Source organism: Ruditapes philippinarum, unplaced genomic scaffold (genome assembly GCF_026571515.1).
Source record: "Ruditapes philippinarum isolate M1 unplaced genomic scaffold, ASM2657151v2 ctg863_1_1_1_1, whole genome shotgun sequence".
NCBI lineage: Eukaryota > Metazoa > Mollusca > Bivalvia > Venerida > Veneridae > Ruditapes > Ruditapes philippinarum.
In genome coordinates, this window is record NW_026861574.1 from 170896 (window position 1) to 189067 (window position 18172).

General features: G+C 33.1%; 1 protein-coding gene across 2 annotated transcripts in view; it reads left to right on the forward strand.

Moving 5' to 3' along the window:
• LOC132716214 (heme transporter FLVCR2-like) overlaps positions 1-18172 on the forward strand; it is a 35411-nt gene that overhangs the window by 7058 nt on the left and 10181 nt on the right. The window contains exons 1-4 of one of the 2 annotated variants that reach the window (XM_060699431.1): positions 13909-14232; positions 14705-14846; positions 16133-16270; positions 16502-16569. In XM_060699431.1, the coding sequence (XP_060555414.1) occupies positions 14104-14232; positions 14705-14846; positions 16133-16270; positions 16502-16569 (477 nt within the window). In that variant the 5' untranslated portion in view covers positions 13909-14103. Of the gene's footprint in view, positions 1-13908; positions 14233-14704; positions 14847-16132; positions 16271-16501; positions 16570-18172 lie in introns of those variants that run through there. The other variant, XM_060699430.1, reaches the window with a different exon arrangement.

An 18172-nucleotide genomic window follows, 5' to 3' on the forward strand; every position in this document is an offset into this window, starting at 1 on the left:
TGAATGATATTGATTTTTTCCACCAATTAATAAATAAATATATTATTTTATCTTACAACAACAACAACAACAACAACAATAACAACAAAAGCAACAGCCGCAACAAAAACAATTACAAAACAAAACATTGGGGGCAAGTTTAAATACCGGAAAAATATGTTGAAAATATTATTTCTGAAATAATTCAGTAATATGTACACATTGGGCTAGACAGAAAAAAGTATAAAAGGCAGAAATAAGCCTCATATTTGTCTGCACACTGTAGCCGTAATTTAAACACCTCGCTGAAATGATGTACATGAAAGAAATTTAAAAAATGAGAAACAAAATGGCATGACATGAATACACCCGCAGGTCCACCTTAATAGCTAAATATATATTTTTGTGACAACCACCCAAAATACTTTACGTCATATTTTTACTTTCAGTTTTTAAAGACAAACCCCCTCGACCACCTAGCAAAGCACAACTGTTAGCCGAACAAGGAGCCGACAAGGAAAACTACTTTATCTCGTTGAAAAATCTATTCCGTAACCGGAATTTTATTTTATTAACACTAACGTATGGTAAGGGTTTTTAAATATTTGTTTTACTTTGTTTATATAGCCTTTAACCGTATTAGATTTTTCTATGTATGGTGGAAAATACGTGCCATTCAAACCCTTTACCTTGTGGGCGTGTCCAGCTTCATATTTTGAGAATTTACTGATCATTATCAATGTTGGGTTATCAATGAAAATTAAAAGCTTGTCGGCCAACAGTATGTACACGAATGCATAGACTGATCTAGATCAATAATGGTGACAGAGATTAAAGGTTAAGTAAGGATTGTTAAATTCGGCAAACTTCGGATTTTTTCGAATCTGATATTTTGTTACATTCGACGTTACATATATTTATGTTGTTCTTGGTCATAAAGACGCTTGTCGGTCTGTGATACAAACAGAAATAAACTAAAATATGCTGGATTCTCTCAAACGTTATGATGTTATATAGCTAAATGTTAATGAGCAAATGAATCTTTTGTTGCATGATATTGAATGGTACAGACTTTTACCCACACTTTATTTTGAAATAACTGGTCAGTATTTAGAATGTCACGCACTAAATGACGTCATATGCTAGTCCAGTCAGTGTTCTATAATTTGTTTCAATATTTTGATGACTTTTGTGACAAAAAAGAATCGCAATGTTCTAATTAGAGCACTATTTTATCAATGGTCTTATCAAAATACATGTAGTTTTTTTTGCAAGAAATACAGCTCTATTTAAATCTTAATATAGTTTCAAACTCGTGAATTTCTAGTACACAGATTGAAATCTTTCGTAAATTTAAATAAGTGGAGAAATATACCACTATATTGTTAACAAACTTTTTTTTTCAGTATAAAAACGTTTTTTATATATCATTATTGGCCGTAATAATCAAATTAAAGTATAAACAAATATGAAGATCTTTTCTGACAAATTTAACTCCTCTGCTGTGTTTTCTTTCTCTCGTTTCGAATGAAAAGGTGATTATGGTGTCTTGTTTCTCAACATTTAGAGCCATTTTGGGAAATGCCGGTGATATGTCATACCAGTTCCGGTTTCCTCCCGGAAGCGGAGTCTTGTGAAATAGACACGTTATAAAAGTCACTTGCCTGTAAAGCTGTATCAGGATAAAGATTGTCATTTCTGTATTTTTTTTTTCGTGTAAATAAGATTTATATTATACACTTCACTATCATTTCTCAAAATTAACAAAAAAACATAAAATGATGACTTGTAAATTATATCTTGCCATTAATCGAATTTGATATAAATTGATAAACAATTATATATCTAAAGGTATCAACACCGGATGTTACTATGGCATTGGGACGCTGCTAAACCCAATTATATTGTACTACTTTCCAGTAAGTACATAGTGAATAGATAACACATTAATATCGCATACTATGATATCATATTCACAACTTCACATATCATGTTGAAGATACAAATTCACATACTATATTCACCAATTCAAATATCATGTTTACAATCATGTATTTACACGTATCTTGATATCATATTCACATACTTAGACATCATAAGAATTCAGATTTTAATATTCACATATATAATAGCATGACAAATATCTAGTTCTCATATTAAGCTTTGAGATATATTCAGATATTCGGATATTGTATCGACATATTCAGATAATATATTCAAATTCACATAGTTTATTAAGATAGAATATTCACATATTCAGATAAAACTTTCACGAATTCATTCTGATATGATATTCCCATATTCAAATAAAATAATTACAGAATTACGTATTCAGATATATTTAAACTACATGTTTATATATTCAGATAACTCGGTCACCTATTCAGATAATGCATTCGCATTTAGAAAATATATTCACATATTCAGAGTACATATTCATATATTTTCAAATACTTAGATACCATATTCACATCTTAAGATAACTTATTTACATATTTCGACAACATATTCGTATATTTACATGCCATATGGCATATTCATTTTTGATAAAGAAGATTGTATTCTGGAAAATTATTTTCACAAGAGCTATCGAAATCTGTTTTTATCTTAAATGTTTAAAAGATACAATTAAAACAGTTATAAAGAAAATGTATACGAATAGTCCAAAATGTGGCCGTAGAACTTTACCTCCCCTGGCTTACCATTCTCGTGGTCAAATTTTACACATCCGGCCAAAATTCGTTTTCATTAAGAAATGATTTCTGTAAAAAAAATCACGTTTACATATTTACTTATCAACTGAAGTAAATTCAATGTTATTGTTTGTTATTTTTTCTTCACGTTTCATGTACTTTATTTTTTTTTAAATGTGCGTATTTTTCAGGGCCATGAGCAGAGTGCTGGTCAAATTGGGTTGGTTCTGGTTTTAGCCGGTGTTGTAGGATCTATAGTAGCTGGCCTATGGCTAGATAAAACAAAGTCTTTCAAGTAAGTTCACACTCCATTTATATTAAAATGAAGGTCAAGTATGACTGCATTTTGATGGAGATATAGGTCAGTAAATATTGAAGGTTTTTTCATTGTGATTATAAAAGAATACTCAAACTTCCAATTTAAATTAAACGTGTGGAAGCTATGTCCTCAATTTTCAATGCAGGTCAGAAGTAACCAAATTTCCATGCATGTCCTGAAGCAGCAATCGTAACTTTTCGTCCCTTTCCGCCAGTCGTCGGATATTATTGATAATAGCCGAGATGTTCCGATTGCTAAAGCAGGTGTGAATTTAGGGGTGTTACAGCTGTATCATACCCCAAAATGTATAACACATGTTGTATTGCAATCGTTTGTCTGAACATCTGCGTATTTTGTAATTATTTTTTCCATGTTTTGGACATCAAATACATGTATAGGTTTTTACTGTAGCCTCCAAAAACTGTAATTAAGGACGTAGCGACTTAATATTCGCGGAATTCGCGGTTACTACCAATCCGCGAAAGTTTGTCTCCGCGAAAATGCCGACGTTGTGAAAAAACGCGAAATATTGTATCCGCGAATATTTCTAGGAATACAGTACATTTCATATATGCTTATTTTTTATTTTTCAGACCGACGACTGTTGGTATATATTTCTTGTCAATGGCGGGAATGATTGCTTTAACCTTTACAATGGATGTGGGTCATATTTGGGTAGTTTTCCTTACTGCTGGAGCATTAGGGTAAATTAATTCATAACGGTAGTTCATATGGAACGGAATTATCCAAATTTAAAAAAGTACCGTAAAATGTATTATAAAGGTCAATTTAAGATTAAAGTTGAACTAGAAAATTGCATAGTGCGTCCAGGGCTATTTAGTCAACAAGAACTTGTAAACTATATATATAATACTTTCATAATTATTATGTTCTTTTCAGGTAGCGAACATTTGACACCATACATTATTGACGCTTAGAAAATGTAATAAACGTTCTTTCTTAGTTGTTTTGCAACTTAAGCAATACGGGCAGTTGCAATGTGCAGTATTGAACTGTCTGGTGTTTTGAAGAGATCTAGACACTTCGTTGTGTGACAATCGATTGGTTTCATATTGATAATTTGACATCCAAGTGAATGTTCCTAATATATCTTGATTTTACCGGTTTCTTGGAGAATTTTACTTTATCTAATGTATTAACGAAACTCCCATCGGTGAGATAAAAACTTCAACAATGGAAAATCTGAACGGCAATTGGAATTTGTCTGAAAGAAAACCCACGTGAATAACATTCATGTGTACTTGTAGTTTAAGTAATGGCCAGAATTTGGAAGCATAGGCTTGCATGTTTGTAATTTTATTGATTTACTTACAATGTTAAGAAGAAACAATTTCTGGTTTCAGGTTTTTTATGACTGGATACCTGCCGGTCGGGTTCGAATTCGCTGCCGAAATCACGTATCCGGAGTCCGAGGGCACGTCTTCTGGCCTTTTAAATGCATCCGCTCAGGTGGGGATCTTATCATGCCGTGATTTCAGAACTTATAATGGTGTTCATAGTATTTGATAATTAATATGTTTTTTGTTTGTTCGTCAGTGCCATGTAAAATTGTCAGTGTATGGAACATCTTTTCAACGTCTTATTCGGAAACTGGCTATGTCCATAGCAAAAAGCTTGATTCGGACCAAGGATTTAAATAGACCAAAGCACTTTGCATTTATTTTTGATTAACAAACTCGAATTTGATTTTTTTTCATCTGGATTGACAAATAAAATCGTTAAGTAGTTTAATTAATTCATTTCAAGATAGTATTTCAAAATAAACCCATTTGATTCATGATAATTTTACGTTTAGAAAGAAGTTTGCCTCGACTTTAAAGATAACATAATACGTTTATTATAATTTTGTCCATAAATGTCTAAGTTACACAGTATATTGTACATGTATATTGTTTATGTTTTGCAGACATTTGGAATTATATTAACAATAGGGATGCGTGCATTAATTAATAGAATAAGTGTAGTGTCTGCCAATATAACAGTATCAGCTGCTCTCCTGGTAGGAACAGTTATAACAGGTAATAATTAAACCTCAATCACCCTTAATATCTTAAATGAACCTATCCATTTGTTCAATCAAGCCTCAAGATTGCAAAACTTTTTTCAGAGTTGTGTCTCAGGATTTTCATTGGTCAGTGTACATTCTGTGGCAATTTCTGACCAACCAAATGCCTGAGATCTGAGTCTGAGCTATGAGAATTTCTTTATAACCTCGGACCCAGACAATACAATTCAGAATACATGTAATATAACATACTGACTGAATAGCCAGCATTAGAAAGCATTGTCTCTACTGGTGCATTGGTAGGTTAAGTTGCCGCCACCAGTCAAAGGGTTGAGGGATGAAATAAATTTAATTCATTAACGCTGGCTCATAGCTTTCTTTCCACTTATCTACCGATATACAGTTAGGAGTACAACTATTGGTCTTGAATCACAGCCAGAACTAGCAGAATTTCCAATAATATCTGAAAAAATTAATCTGAAAACCAAATCTTACAGTCTGTGACGGTTAACTCTAATTTTGGCTGCTAAAGCAATTGCGTCGAAAAAACTTTCAAATCAACCAAAATGGAACAGAAGCCGCGCTCGAGGTTCGAACTAGTATGCATGTGTAGTCACATATTGTTCTCCGAGGGGATTGGATCAAGACCTGTAGTATTCTGTTCTATTTCGGGCTGTACAACATAAACCAGTCTCTAGTTTGAAGATGTATTATCTTAATTATTTCTATTTTTCTTTCCCTTCCCCGGATATTGAAAAAAATAATTTCGACATGTTTTTGGTTTTCAGCATTTATTAAAGCAGATTACAGACGTCAGGAGGCTGGTAAACGGGTAAGTTTTTTTATTCTATTACTATTACATATAATAATGATACTATAAAAATCTAGTTAGATAAGAACATATTTGGCAATAGCTGTATAAAATTATTCAGACTGTGTGTGTTTTTTTTTTTAGTGTTTTTTTTTTTTTTTTTTTTTTTTTTTTAATCAAATAATTGTTGCTGTTCAACGATTGTACGCTACATGACCATTTAATACCACAGGAATTATGAATGGTATCTTTTTGAATTGTAACATTAGTAGAAATAAACTTTTTTGAGGTGTCGGCCACAGCCAGGTTAGGCGACCATAACGAAATATCAACAACTGACATGGGATAACTTCCTAAATAAAAGTTGTTATAGAGTAAAGGTCGCATGTACATGCATATTTGAATGTTTCTGAGTAAATGAAATGGTTTTGATATAATGTAAGACATAAATGATTGTCCTTTTACAGGATTAGAAGATTAAATAGCCAAACCATTTCTGTTTCACTAAACATTTAACGAATAATACAAGTATATAAAATCAGTTAATTCAACAAAATAAAAATGATTTCATCATAGTTTCAAGCTGTAAAAACCGTTGTAAATATGCCAACTAAGTTATTTTTTACATATTTTTAAGTTATCAATTGCATTGGATATTTGCAAACCTATAAGTACGTATACACAAAGGAAAACTTACATACCTCGATGGCAATTTCCCCAAATGCTTTGCTTGAATGTAGACTTTATTGGAAAATGAGATATGATTTGGTGTTGTTATGAAATGTCTGTAGTTTGACCCTTTATTATGAAATGTCTGTAGTTTGACCCTTTATTATTTTCATCCCTTTTATGTTTTTATTCATCTTCAAAAATGAAAAAAAACAACAAGAATTAGACGCTAGTTATTACGTTGGCATAAGGAACCGGATCCAAGGCTACAATATAATTATCCCTCTCATTTACGTCAAAGCAGGGGGGTCACAGTGCATCGCTATTGGTAGTGTATTTTGGTCAAGATGTGTGAATTTGGGTCAATTTCTACCCAATTAGGGTAAAGAATGCCAAAAACCACCATTGTGACCAAAGTACAGTAACAAATACCGTGACTTCACAAAATTTAGGAACTACTTTTAATCAGACTGGTTTACGACATATATTAACTTTTCAGTATGTATATCTTTTACGAATAATTAAGGTGCTAGGTAAGCTAGCTAAGAATGCTTTTTATACAGCTGTGCTTTTGATACTGTCATAATTTCCCTACTGTTATTTATTTACATTAATAAATGTTTCATTTGCTATAACCCATAAAGTATTCTAAGTGTGCTTTTTCAAAATATAATACACGAAATATTGTGTAGTGTCGTTCTTATAATAATTGTTTCAGACAAGTAGATCTACTTACAAAATTGCAAGTTTATGTATATGTGAGTGGAGGAAGAGGACTTTTTTTCTTAAATCCAAGACATTTTAAGAAAATAAATTTAACATATTTTACTTTTGGGAATGATAAATGTGTAAACAGTTTAAAATGCACCCTTTTTTTTGTTGCTAAAACAAAAGTTGTTTGTATTTTCATCGTATGCAAACTCCAAATGCATTAATTTTATCACACCTTTCATTCCCAAATTTCATGAGTTAAGAATAGGCATTATCTCTTTAATATGCTCATTTTTTACTGTCAAACGTTACTGATTCATTTTAGAACGATATTTTTTAGAAATGTCCGTCAGTCACGTGATTTATTGATTATTTTTCCTTATGGCAAAATAGAAGTTATTTTGACTTTTACCTGTGCACTCACCATTTGCACTAGAATGTGCATGACGTCACTTTAACCTGCAGTTACCAAGATGATTGGCCTTTGACATTAGTATAGAGCCAGACCAGCGTGCACATCCGTGTCGTCTGGTCAGGCTCTATATTGCTGGTAGCACATTTTTAAATTTTAATATTGATATCCTTAAAAATTTTAATGGACTGTTCCTGTTCCGAATTCGAAGCTGGCCAACCATTACACTCTTTGGCAGGTAAAGAGTTAATACCCTTGTTGCTATAAATATAAAATTCCAATTTCTTATCCAATATATTGCATATCCACTTGTGCTTAACATATGAGATATATATTTTTGTTATTTCAGACAGTTGAATATTTGGACCAAGTTCAGTTTGATGTGAACATCACGGACAAAGACAAGAAACCGATGGAGGAAAATGTAACAGCCTGAAAAGACAATCATTTTGTTAGGTTTCCATTTATTTGAAAAACGTGTTTGGTTTTTGTATCGATTGGTGTTTATATTCCAGTCTGGTGAATATAAAGGAGGCGGGCTTATGTGTAGAAACGCTGTTGATATAAACAAGACTGTATGATACAATAAAGGAGGGCTCCAGATCTGATATTAATCACCTATTTTTGAGTTACTTATAGTTCTCTATATACATTCTATATTCTTCTCTAGGATAAATGAATTTAATATGTGCCACCTTAAAGGCCCATTATGCCCCATAAGGCCCATTATGCCCCATAAATGTTTTTATTCTTATTTCCTAATTTTTTGTTGGTGTACTTATATACATGTAGTTTCCAAAAAGTTACTCACTGGCCATTCACCTGAAACATTCTTTTCTTCAGTTGTTTTTTTTGTTTTTTGTTATTAGTACTGTTATAATGATTAAGTATTTTGTATAGAAGTCAAAATACTTCTTTGATCACATTTTGCTACTTTAATGACAAATAATTTCACATTTAACGTCAATATCTTCAGGTAACAAGCATCTAACATGCTCTAAAACCATTATTTTAACATTATAAAAATTCAAGTTTGCTCTTTTTAAAAAAGTTTAAACTTATTCTCGTTTCTGAGGCATAATGTGCCTTAAATTCAATGACTGAAAATCACCTCGATGTAATAATCTCCTTTTAATATTTAAATATTTAACATTTGTTTACACTCTCTACTCCGCCCACCCACAAAGGTTCTTAATCTATGACGCACTTTATTATTTCAAAGCAATGTGATGATACGGACGTTTTTTTCCAAGAATATTCATTCCTAATTCATTCTACACTTTTAACATTCAAAAATATATTGATGATTTACTTAAATCATAAATACACTTATTCCTTTTATATCTTTTAGTCAGCTTTTTGCTGATATATTACTTCAATTTTGAAACGAGTACATGTTCCGCCTATTTATTCGCGTGTTCATTCGAAGTTTTGACACGTTGTTACACATATGTATATACTTGTATTATATTTTAATTTATATCTTTATATGTATACATGTGATTTTAATATCATACAAGAATAATTTAGCTGATATTATGCGAGAATAGTTTAGCTGATACCATACTTTATTATTAGTTGAGTTCATGTTACTGACTTTTTGAGAGAAAAAATGTGTTCAAGTTTGCCTTGAGATATTTTTGCTGCCTTTTTTATTGAACATTTTGCGACTTGCCGGATAGGCCTAAGCTAACAGTCGCGCTACAGTTATTGTACAGGCAAGTTCAAGCATTTGGCGTAGAATATAGCAAGTGTTCTCGCTTTACCTTACTGCCAAAATTTGTCAGTTTCATATATATTCTCGACCCTTTCCATCAAACATCGGATAAGAAATTGAAAATTTGCAAGGAGCATGGATTCTTAGGCTTTGCGAAAGGGAGATAATTGAGAACGTTTTCCTGTTGTGCTAATTTCGGAATTCTTCGGGCATTCGTTATACATGCATAGTATAACAAGATTGTTACATTCTGCTAACTTTAGAAAATCCCCCCAAATGTACACGTGAAAACTTAAGTGATATCAAAAAGATGGGACACTTGTGATAAAGTGATGATTACGTCATCGCAATAATTTTGGAATACTTCGGGCATTATGCAGCACAACGAGAACATGACCTTCCGTAAATTATGGAAGACCAATCCAGCAGTACATGTTTTATTATGATACAGTCAGTGATAAATGTTTTTTTTCTGTCTATGCACATTTGATAATATATTTAGTACTAGCTCTAGTATTACCAATTGGAAATAAAATTTAAAAAATGATCAGTTTTCTGTTTTCCCTTCTCACAATTGCACGTTGTTTTAGTTAGATTCAATCACAACAATCAGTATTTTGTTTGTGAGGCTTCTTCAAGCTAATTTATTCACCAACAACTCAAAATAAAAGAATATATATATTGCGACAATCCATCGAACTGTTACGATCTTCTAAGTATATGTTAGTGTTCATCCGTGCTGTTCTACAGAAATTAGAAACTTCGACGGGAGCGATAGCGACAGGAGAATGTTTCTAATTTCTGTAGAACAGCACGGATGAACACTAACATATTTAGTGTCAAGCTTTATTTGGCCCTTGATTACGTCACTACGCGGTACTATGAAGCACTATGAAAAATAGAAGGCGACTATGAACGGATTTCAATATAGTATCGACTTTTTTTCTTCTATGAAAATTAACACACATAATTTTTAAGAAATACAGCGTTCGATGACAAATAAAGTTGGACACTAATGGATATAGGGTCTTTCAAAGAGCAAGAATAGAATACATGACGTTGGCATTTTCTATAAAGAACGAAGGATCTGTATTTCAAAAATCTTATTAACAAATCCATTTATCAACGCAGATGATATACATGTTTCTACATGACAGTGTTTGCTTCTATAACAGACATGTTAATAAATATCCCATGTCTTAAAAGTGTACATGTATAAAGCTATATAATTACATATCTGTTGCAAGAATTTTTATTTGAATTTGAAATAAATACTTCCAACTTACTTGTACGAGAGCGAATGACGCATGTACGAATGTATTGTTAAACGGTTAAAGTTTTATTTAGTGTTTTAAATTATTTTTTGTCCATAAGGATTGCAGTAAATGTATTTCAAATGAATCGTAACACATTTTACTTTGGTAAATCGGCAATCTGTTATTCAGTCTAGTAAATCGACAGTTTTGAAAAATAATTTAAAACACTAAACTGGTTAAATTTTATTAGTACGCGCCTGACCAATTTAATTTTGTAAACTTTAACCTATGCTTATACCTTGATAAAAACTTGTACAGTTGTTTCCCTTTTATAAGTAATCGCCATTTACCTGGATAACGGTCAGTACGTGGATTCTGCAATAACATTGAATTTATAGACAGTACGCGGTATGCACATTTTCACAAAAGGAACAGCAAATTTCAACGCAATTAAAGTGGAAATAACACAGGTATGCGTTTAATTGTTTTATTTATAGAAATTTTAAGACAGATGGAACATGTGCAATTTAGCTGATTTATCAAACAAACACGCTGAAGTTAATCTTGATGAATAGATGCTTGATTTATATATTAAATGTAGCTGTTAAGCCATGGAAACATATGTTATTCTATTGAATTTATCATAATAAATCTACTGTAGACACTGGTTATTCAAACAGGAATCAAAATCTATTTTAAACAAACAAACACAGATACAATCACGTGATACAATGTACAACACTCTCCATAGCCTCTTTCTTACCTCCTAAAATATGCCATTGACACTGCCCTTGATACTTTTGAAATGTGATTATAATAGTATCTAATTTATGCGGCCACTGCTTTAATAGTAATTTTAGCTGGTGAACTTAGTTTGACGCGTAAATGTGACATACTTGTATTGTATATGGATGGTTTATACACATGATGTGCATGAATGAAAAATTTACATTTGATTAAGGTATCTAGGCTATAGTGTATGACCCTGTAGCAATAGGAGAGTCTTTTGTTGAGGAGTAAATTTATTTACAGTATACTTCTTACTGATTAATTTGGATTAATAAGACAATATAAGAAAACACATTTTCTGCATCGGCATCTGTGTGCGACGTACATGTAAATGAGAAAACCACCACGATTTTCACTGCTTTACTAAGAAAAAGGTTAGTTTGTTTTAACGACACTTTTAACACATGATTGATCGTATCTCGGCGGCTGGTCAACTAACCGGCTTTTTCCCCGGATAAATAACCGGTAATTACCAATTTCTCCTCAAGTGACGAACTATTAATATCAGTACACATGATTTCAGAGACTCGATGTCCGAGATTAATAATATCTGTCATATTTTGCGGTTCGGATCGGAATATCCGTCCCGAGGTGACCCGCCCATTGGGCGGTAACGAGGCTTGCCGAGTTACCGCCCATGGGCGGGTGACCGAGGGACGGATATTCCGATCCGAACCGCAAACATATGTCGGATATTTTTTCTTGCATATTCTACCATATTCCATTATATTTTAAATTCTTTATCTTTATTTTCAATGAAAATTTATATCATTACAACCGTAACTACTTTCATTCAACAGCGTATGAATTACAAAATCATTCATAACGGTAAAATGACGTCATCTTTATCGTGCCATTGTACAGCACGCGACTCATCTGGAACCCCCCATGCCAGATGAAATTTCCGGCATGGGTAAAACTAACGGAAACGCCAGTCTGATATGCAAGAATAATTGTCGCGGAGAAAATTCTGCTTGCCTGAAGATTGATCCTGCGACACCGGGATCACAGGTAGTCGGTGCGTGTTTATTTTAATTACATCCATATGTACTATAAATAAAGACAATGTAGAAAGGTTCACCGGCGGAACTATCACGCGGCCTTATTTTAAGTCCCAGATCTATGTTAATTTTCAACCAATTTTCACCAAAATCGAGTGCAATCGACTGAGAAATGATTTCTGTTCCTAAAAATTTACAATATTATACCAGTTTATAAATACATAAAAAGAACGAATTTATAGCAAAAGTGCACTTTTTGTCTAGGTTGAACATCGCTTGATCAGGCCATAAGAAGACGATTTTGGACATAAATCGATCTCTTTCATATGAAAACAGTGCATGCAAACAACTGGAAAAAAATTCTCGACATGTTATGTACAGAAATCATGTCCCGGATATACTTAATGCTTACCCCGTTCCGCATAGGAAAGATAAAGTGACAGCTTTCTAATTTTAGAAACAGAGTATTTGCATTAAAAATACCCGGGTCAGACGAAATGTCGAGAAATTTAAGAAGTTAGTGCAAATAACTGAAAGTGCCTATACCTATCGACGTTTTGGATTAAATTTGGACCGGTAAGCGAAAGTTGATAGCTGCCTTTTCTTTATTTTAACTATGTATAGATGAAATTAAAAGAACCACGCACCGACTGCCTGTGGCCTGGCCTGCAAATAAGATGTTATTTCTATTCAGCTAAGATAATACTAGTTTGTGATGTTCCATTGGCAATGAATTGGTTTAAGAATGAGACTTTTTCTGGATTTTATCAGTTATCCAGCACAAGAAAATATATAGAATTCGCCTTTGTTAACTTACAGTATGGTTTAATTACAGGGAAAGAGAGACACACAACTTTATTAATGTAATAAGCCATCATACTCTGTAATTATGGTTTTCCAGCACTCCTAGACTGAATAAAGAATCAATGCTAGAATATAATTATGTTTTTATTCAACTGAAATTCACCGAAACTTTACTTATCTATGGTTGACTGCAAAAATGTTGTAAGTCCTTCCTTATTTCATATGAGTTACTGCAGTTTTGCGGTCAACTACCGAAATTTTCTCATTAACCTTTTAGGTATTCTCAAAGCTAAATACTCAAAGCTAAGTACTTAAGAACGTAATCGGCAAGGTGTCTGTTCGACTTGTTAGTTAGTTTGGTACAACTGATGACCTCTCATTAGATGAAATGAGACAAAATGTTATATACTAAACTGTAAAGAAGATTTATTGCAATTACATGTATGTTTACAGGTGAATAGAGTACTTACAAGGATTAGTGGCAAATCATATGTAATGCATTCGAAGTTGATCTAACCTACTATGTCTACAGACTCCATTCCACCGTTGAACACGGGATATGTGGATAAATCCAACACAACACCGAAAGAGTACACGAGGCGATGGTTCATGTTATTTTTGTTTGCAGCCCTTTCGTTCAGCAACAATTACCAATGGATTCATTTAAACATCATTGGGAATGTAATAATAAAATATTACAACGAGAGCCTCCCGGAAGACTCTTTCCAACAAGAGACTGCGATAGATTGGTTATCAATGATTTACATGTTAGTTTACATTCCCCTGATATTTCCTGCAACGTGGCTGCTTGACAAGAAAGGCCTCAGAGTGAATATGATCTGCGGAGCATTCCTGAAACGCTTTAGGCGCTTGGATTAAATGCGCATGTGTATCATCTGACAGGTTTCCGGTCCTTATGTTTGCCCAGACGCTTTGTGCAATTGCGCAGATATTTATTCTAGGAATTCCAGCTCGTCTTGCAGCTGTCTGGTTCGGTCCAAACCAAGTCTCAACCGCAACTTCTATAGGAGTCTTTGGCAATCAGGTAAGCAACTATGACCCTTTTTATCTTACTGCTAAAGAAATTACTTGCCACATTTTTCAGTGATCCCAAAATGCCAGGACATAGCAATTTTTTTAGTGAGTGACAAAAAAAATTGCGGAGGAGATGTACAAATTACAGTGGGGAGCATTTGGCGTATATTTAAGGGTCATTGTCGGAACGCACGGTATACATGTACATTCCTTACACTATTTTTATTGATAAATAGCCTGGGTTGCCGACGATGACCAGGGATTTGATTCTTCAAAAATCCCAGAGCTCCGGCTTTTCTCCGTGGCAGGTACGATGGTTCACTCACTACAATGAAATTTTGTCACGGACGTAAGTTTACAGATTATTCTGTGGTAGTGTAAGAAAGATCAAAACATATGTGACTTTTTAAAGGTGATAAACCTTAAATGACAAATACATGGCTTGGAGCAGAATTCAACTAAAAATGATCTTTCTTTTTAAGGTTGGGTGTGCAACAGGGTTTCTTATACCTCCGTTACTTGTTCGTAATAGCGAATCTTTATCTGAGATTGGTAAAGGACTTAGTACCATGTTTTACATGTCAGCTGGTGTTACAACGGCACTTTTGATTATTATACTGATAGGTAAAGTTATCACATTAATATTGTTTTCTATTATAATATTAAAGATATCATTAGGCCTTTTTATTATGCCCCCCTTCGAAGAAGAGAAGTTATATTGTTTTGCTAATGTCGGTCGGTATGTCTGTCTGTTTGTTGGAAGACCACATGGTTTCCGCTGATTATCTTACAAACTATTTATCACAACACCTTCATATTTCACATAGCGATTAGTCATAACTAGTAGATGACCCCTATTGATTTTGGGGTCACTAGGTCAAAGGTCAAGGTCACAGGGACCTTAAATGTCAAAATGGTTTCCGCTGATTATCTTGAAAAGTATTTATCACAAAGTCTTCATATTTCACATAGTGATTGGTCATAACTAGTAGATGACCCCTATTGATTTTGGGGTCAATACGTCAAAGGTCAAGGTCACAGGGGCCTTAAATGTCAAAATGGTTTCCGCTGATTATCTTGAAAAGTGTGTATCACAAAGTCTTCATATTTCACATAGTGATTGGTCATAACTAGTAGATGACCCCTATTGATTTTGGGGTCACTAGGTCAAAGGTCAAGGTCACAGGGGCCTTTAATGTCAAAATGGCTTTCGTTGATTTTTCCATAATTGAACACTTCCATGTACCCATTTTTGGCAAGTTTCTGTAATAAAATTACCAATTATGTGAGTCAATGGCTAGAAAGGGGGGTATATGTGTCGTTCGACATTCTTGTTACAATTGTATTTTAAATGCAATATGCTACAGTATTTACTCTTTTCTATTTGAAAGACTATGTTTTGGGGTAAAACATTTTGAATATCTTCTCGGGCACATTTTCTTTTTTCGAATTGCTTGGCCAAAGAGAACCATGTAGAGCAGCAACAACAACAACAAAACCGATGAATCGCTGCATGCGCCGCCGTGAGAAATACCTGGAGCAGAAAAAAATCCAACCATGCTTTGCCGCATTCATCTGCAAACGACAATTTCCATTCACAAAAGAAGGAATTTCAAAATATTTTTTTGTGTGTAAATGTTATGCTGTTAATGGAATTAACCTTTAATGACCGAGCCGATTTTTCCTGGACGCTTCTTTTATCTAAAACAGCAAAATGTTATTAAAATGTAAATGTATAACTGAAAATGTAAAATCCTATACTTCACACAATCCATTTATAATTTTTAATGTAAGCAGGTCGGACTGACTGGTAGTCTTGTTCCCGTCGTACTATGAAATTTAGAGAAAATGGCAGGTAATCCAGACTAGCTCACTGGTTGCTTATTTTAACTGGGTCTTTTGTATTTCAGTGTTTAAAGCGAAACCCCCGACTCCCCCTAGTCATGCACAGATGCTCATAGAGCAAGGAAATAACCAGGAAAACTATTTTACCTCACTCAGGAATCTGTTTCATAACTCGAATTTTATTTTGTTGTTCCTAACGTATGGTAAGCTATTTTTAAATCATTGCTTTACAAATCTAAGGGATAATTTAAAATATATTTACCATTAAAGGCTATTACTAAAGAACAAGTTTGTTTTGAATTTTTAAAATCAGAGTTATGCTAGTATTGTATGTAATTATGCAATTCAGATTTTCATTTTCCTTTCTTTACTTCAAGAATGAAAAAAACAACATATAATAAGCCTTTAAGTTATTTTTATTTACATGACTGCAGGTATAAATACCGGAAGTTACTACGGCATCGGTACGCTTCTCAACCCCGTCATACTCCACTATTTCCCGGTAAGTGCAATTTTCCATTGTTTTAGCGTTCCGGCAGAATAATTTAGGGGTATGTCATTTATAAAATTGAGATCATTTGAACATTGTGCAGCGTTTTGACGGAATAATGTAGGGGTCTGTCACCTATAAAATCGATATCAGAACAAGTTTTATGAATGTCAGACATAATCCCCTTCGGACAAAATCCCCTTCGCATACCCGGACAAAATCCCCTTCATGGGTGGACATAATCCCCTTCATGTTTTTGCAAGGCTGGACAAAATCCCCTTCACTACCCGGACAAAATCCCCTTGTTTCATAGGTTTCTAATGTATTATTATGCTCCATAAAAATTGATGAATAATGAACTTGTGTTTTTTTCTTTATAATTATTTATAAAGTTAACCTTTATTTAGATTGAAGTTTTCATTGAAATTATTATTTATTTAAAACAATTCTTATAATTTCAAAAATTACAGTTAAAATTGTTTGCAACTAATCATATTTGTAGCGTTATTATATTAAATTTGTATTATTAATAAAAGAATGACATACATAACATAACTCAACATTTACCAATAATTGTTTCATTGATTGTATAAGTTGATAATTCTCATTGTTATAAACTATCCATTGTTACAATTTCTATTGATGAAAGAGTGATAATTTAATCAAACCAAGATCACTGCACTACTTGATTGATTGTTATGAATGCTTTAACAAAGCAATTTTAATGTGATTAAAATGTGCTAATTGAATGTGCTATTCTGCTGATCTGTATTATTTTCATGCTTTGAAAAATAATTGATATATTTTTTGCTTATTTAGCATTAAGAAATTAACGATGTGCTAAATGAATGTACTCTCATGCTGATCTGTATTTATTTGTTTATGTTATAATTGTTTATGCCATAATTGCTTTGAAAAATGAATGTAAATATTAAATTTAAATATTTTCTGCTTATTTATACATTAAGATATTTACTACACAGCATAATGCAGTATGTCGCTCTTATACCCATGTAACAAATCGATAATTCATCCGAGGGGGATTTTGTCCTAGGTAGCAATTTTATGAAGGGGATTTTGTCCACTTCAAAATTTCACACATGAAGGGGATTATGTCCACCCATGGAGGGGATTATGTCCAGATATACAAAAATACATGAAGGGGATTTTGTCCGAAGGGGATTATGTCCGTACACCAAGTTTTATATATACCTGCTTAATTAAATGAATATGATGCAGCAACGAACGAGTATGATATACTTAAGATGCTTACTAGGTTATGATGCTGCTTTATGACAAGAGTTATTGTTCCTGTTTTTTTTACACCATCATGACAATGCCATTTTGTTTGTTTTTAATTCATTAAAGGAATAAGAATGGGTGGATTGATGTCTGTCTAATATAAATATTCATCATTTAAAAGGAGGAACCATGACAGTTTCCCTGTTGACATCAACCCTATAAGAAAGAAATTCGTGTTTAAAGACACTATTTTTTACTTGAGAAATAAGTTCATGGGCGCCGCCATTTTGGCGTTCTGTCATTCTCGCGAGACAGACGAGACCGAGATTGTGACGTGTTATACCCACTTCCGGTATAGTTGTACACGCTGGTA